This window comes from Trichoplax adhaerens, genomic scaffold (genome assembly GCF_000150275.1).
Source record: "Trichoplax adhaerens TRIADscaffold_53 genomic scaffold, whole genome shotgun sequence".
In the NCBI taxonomy this organism is placed as follows: domain Eukaryota; kingdom Metazoa; phylum Placozoa; class Uniplacotomia; order Trichoplacea; family Trichoplacidae; genus Trichoplax; species Trichoplax adhaerens.
Genome location: NW_002060993.1, coordinates 8,177 through 9,713, shown reverse-complemented (window position 1 = coordinate 9,713; position 1,537 = coordinate 8,177). Strand labels below are relative to the sequence as shown.

The 1,537-nt window shown below is 33.2% G+C and overlaps 1 protein-coding gene across 1 annotated transcript; it reads right to left on the bottom strand.

The window, feature by feature from the left end:
- Nucleotides 1–741: 741 nt before the first annotated feature.
- Nucleotides 742–1,002, bottom strand: TRIADDRAFT_8960 (uncharacterized protein; the record flags this gene model as incomplete). The annotated part of the gene is made up of 1 exon (XM_002118376.1): nt 742–1,002. A coding segment is annotated over one exon (261 nt), but the record flags the coding sequence as incomplete, so codon positions are not given.
- Between the last annotated feature and the right edge of the window lie 535 nt (nt 1,003–1,537).

Below are 1,537 nucleotides of genomic sequence, written 5' to 3'. Positions count from 1 at the left end.
TTATATCATTTAGTCATTGCATTCAAGAAATTTAAAACGAGAATAACCATACACAAGTATAGTACATGATAAGCAGATTGACAAACTTCATTATCACATAAATGGATGCTTGTTACCGACAAAGGTTGGTAACAATATCCATCTTCAACGAAATACAAGCATTTGAATTTACTAATATCCATATATAAGTATAATGGATATGTTAAAAATATTTAAGGTAGTTGTTATTACATTATCATTGCACTTGCAATGATATCTATTCAAGTGATAATTTCAAGAAATAAACGTTAAGATTATTTCAATCTTTTCTTATCGCTTCATTAACTTTTTAACTTGAAATATTGGTTGATATTTACTTCCAACAGCAACGACTATGCTGAATTAAACATATTTAACCCAACCTTCAGTGTTTTCGTACATTTGAATTTTCTTCAATTCTTCTGGTGAGCTTACTATCCAAATATCGAATGGACTACCAGGGATATGAACATCCGACCATTTTATATCAATTTTATAATGGCCAATTTCCGTAGGATTATATCGGACATCGATTAAACGCTCCATTTCAGGATTACGTGACATATAAACTGCAAAGCCTCCTTTAGGTCCATAAATGCGCACTCTTAATATTCCTTCTCCAGCAGTGCGTGTATCGACAACAAAATTGCCATTGAATCCATCCAGAATATCGCTACAAAGTCCAGGTCCTTCTGCACTTACTTTACCCGCATTGGGTGGACGCGTAATACGAGATGTAAATGGACTACCTTGAATGGGCTGATCGTTATAGGAAACAAATACTTTATGTTTACCAGTTTCGTTGGGAAAATATTGAATGAGATAGCTACCATCCTTTTGATCGACAATCTCATAATCAGCATCGGTCTGTGGCCCAACTACCTGGACTTTTAATTTACCAGGACCAGCTTCGATCGTGTTGACTGTAAATTGGACAGGATCACCTAAATTACCTTCGCGTAAACCTTGGCCATAAGTCTGGATTTTATTAGCACCACCTTGTTCAACATTAATTTTAAATGGACTACCAGGTATATGATCATCAGCCCATCGAATATTTAATAAATAAGCGCCAGGTTTACTTGCACGATAAGATTGTAATATCTAAATTTGATGCTATTAAACTCTGTAATGAAAACTTGGAATAATATGGACGGCTATCAAATTAGTGGATAATGGAAATGAGCAAAGATGTGTAAAACATGTCTCGATCCCTGCATTAATTAATGACAGTATATATCATATTTATTATTGCTAGATTAAAGTGAATTTTTGATATAGTGGCAGAGATGATGTAAAATATCAATCCATTTTCGTAGCTGCTTATTTATTCTTATCATGAAATTTAAAGCATGCGACCGATGTACTGTAGAAATGAGTTGATAAAAATCATCTTGAATTTTAATTTAACACGTTGCCAGGCCATAATTATTACTGTTAGTCACTGTTTTAGTGATGATAAACTTGTATATCTATATAATATAGGTTAACATAATACAGACATTGATTCCGTTGCTAT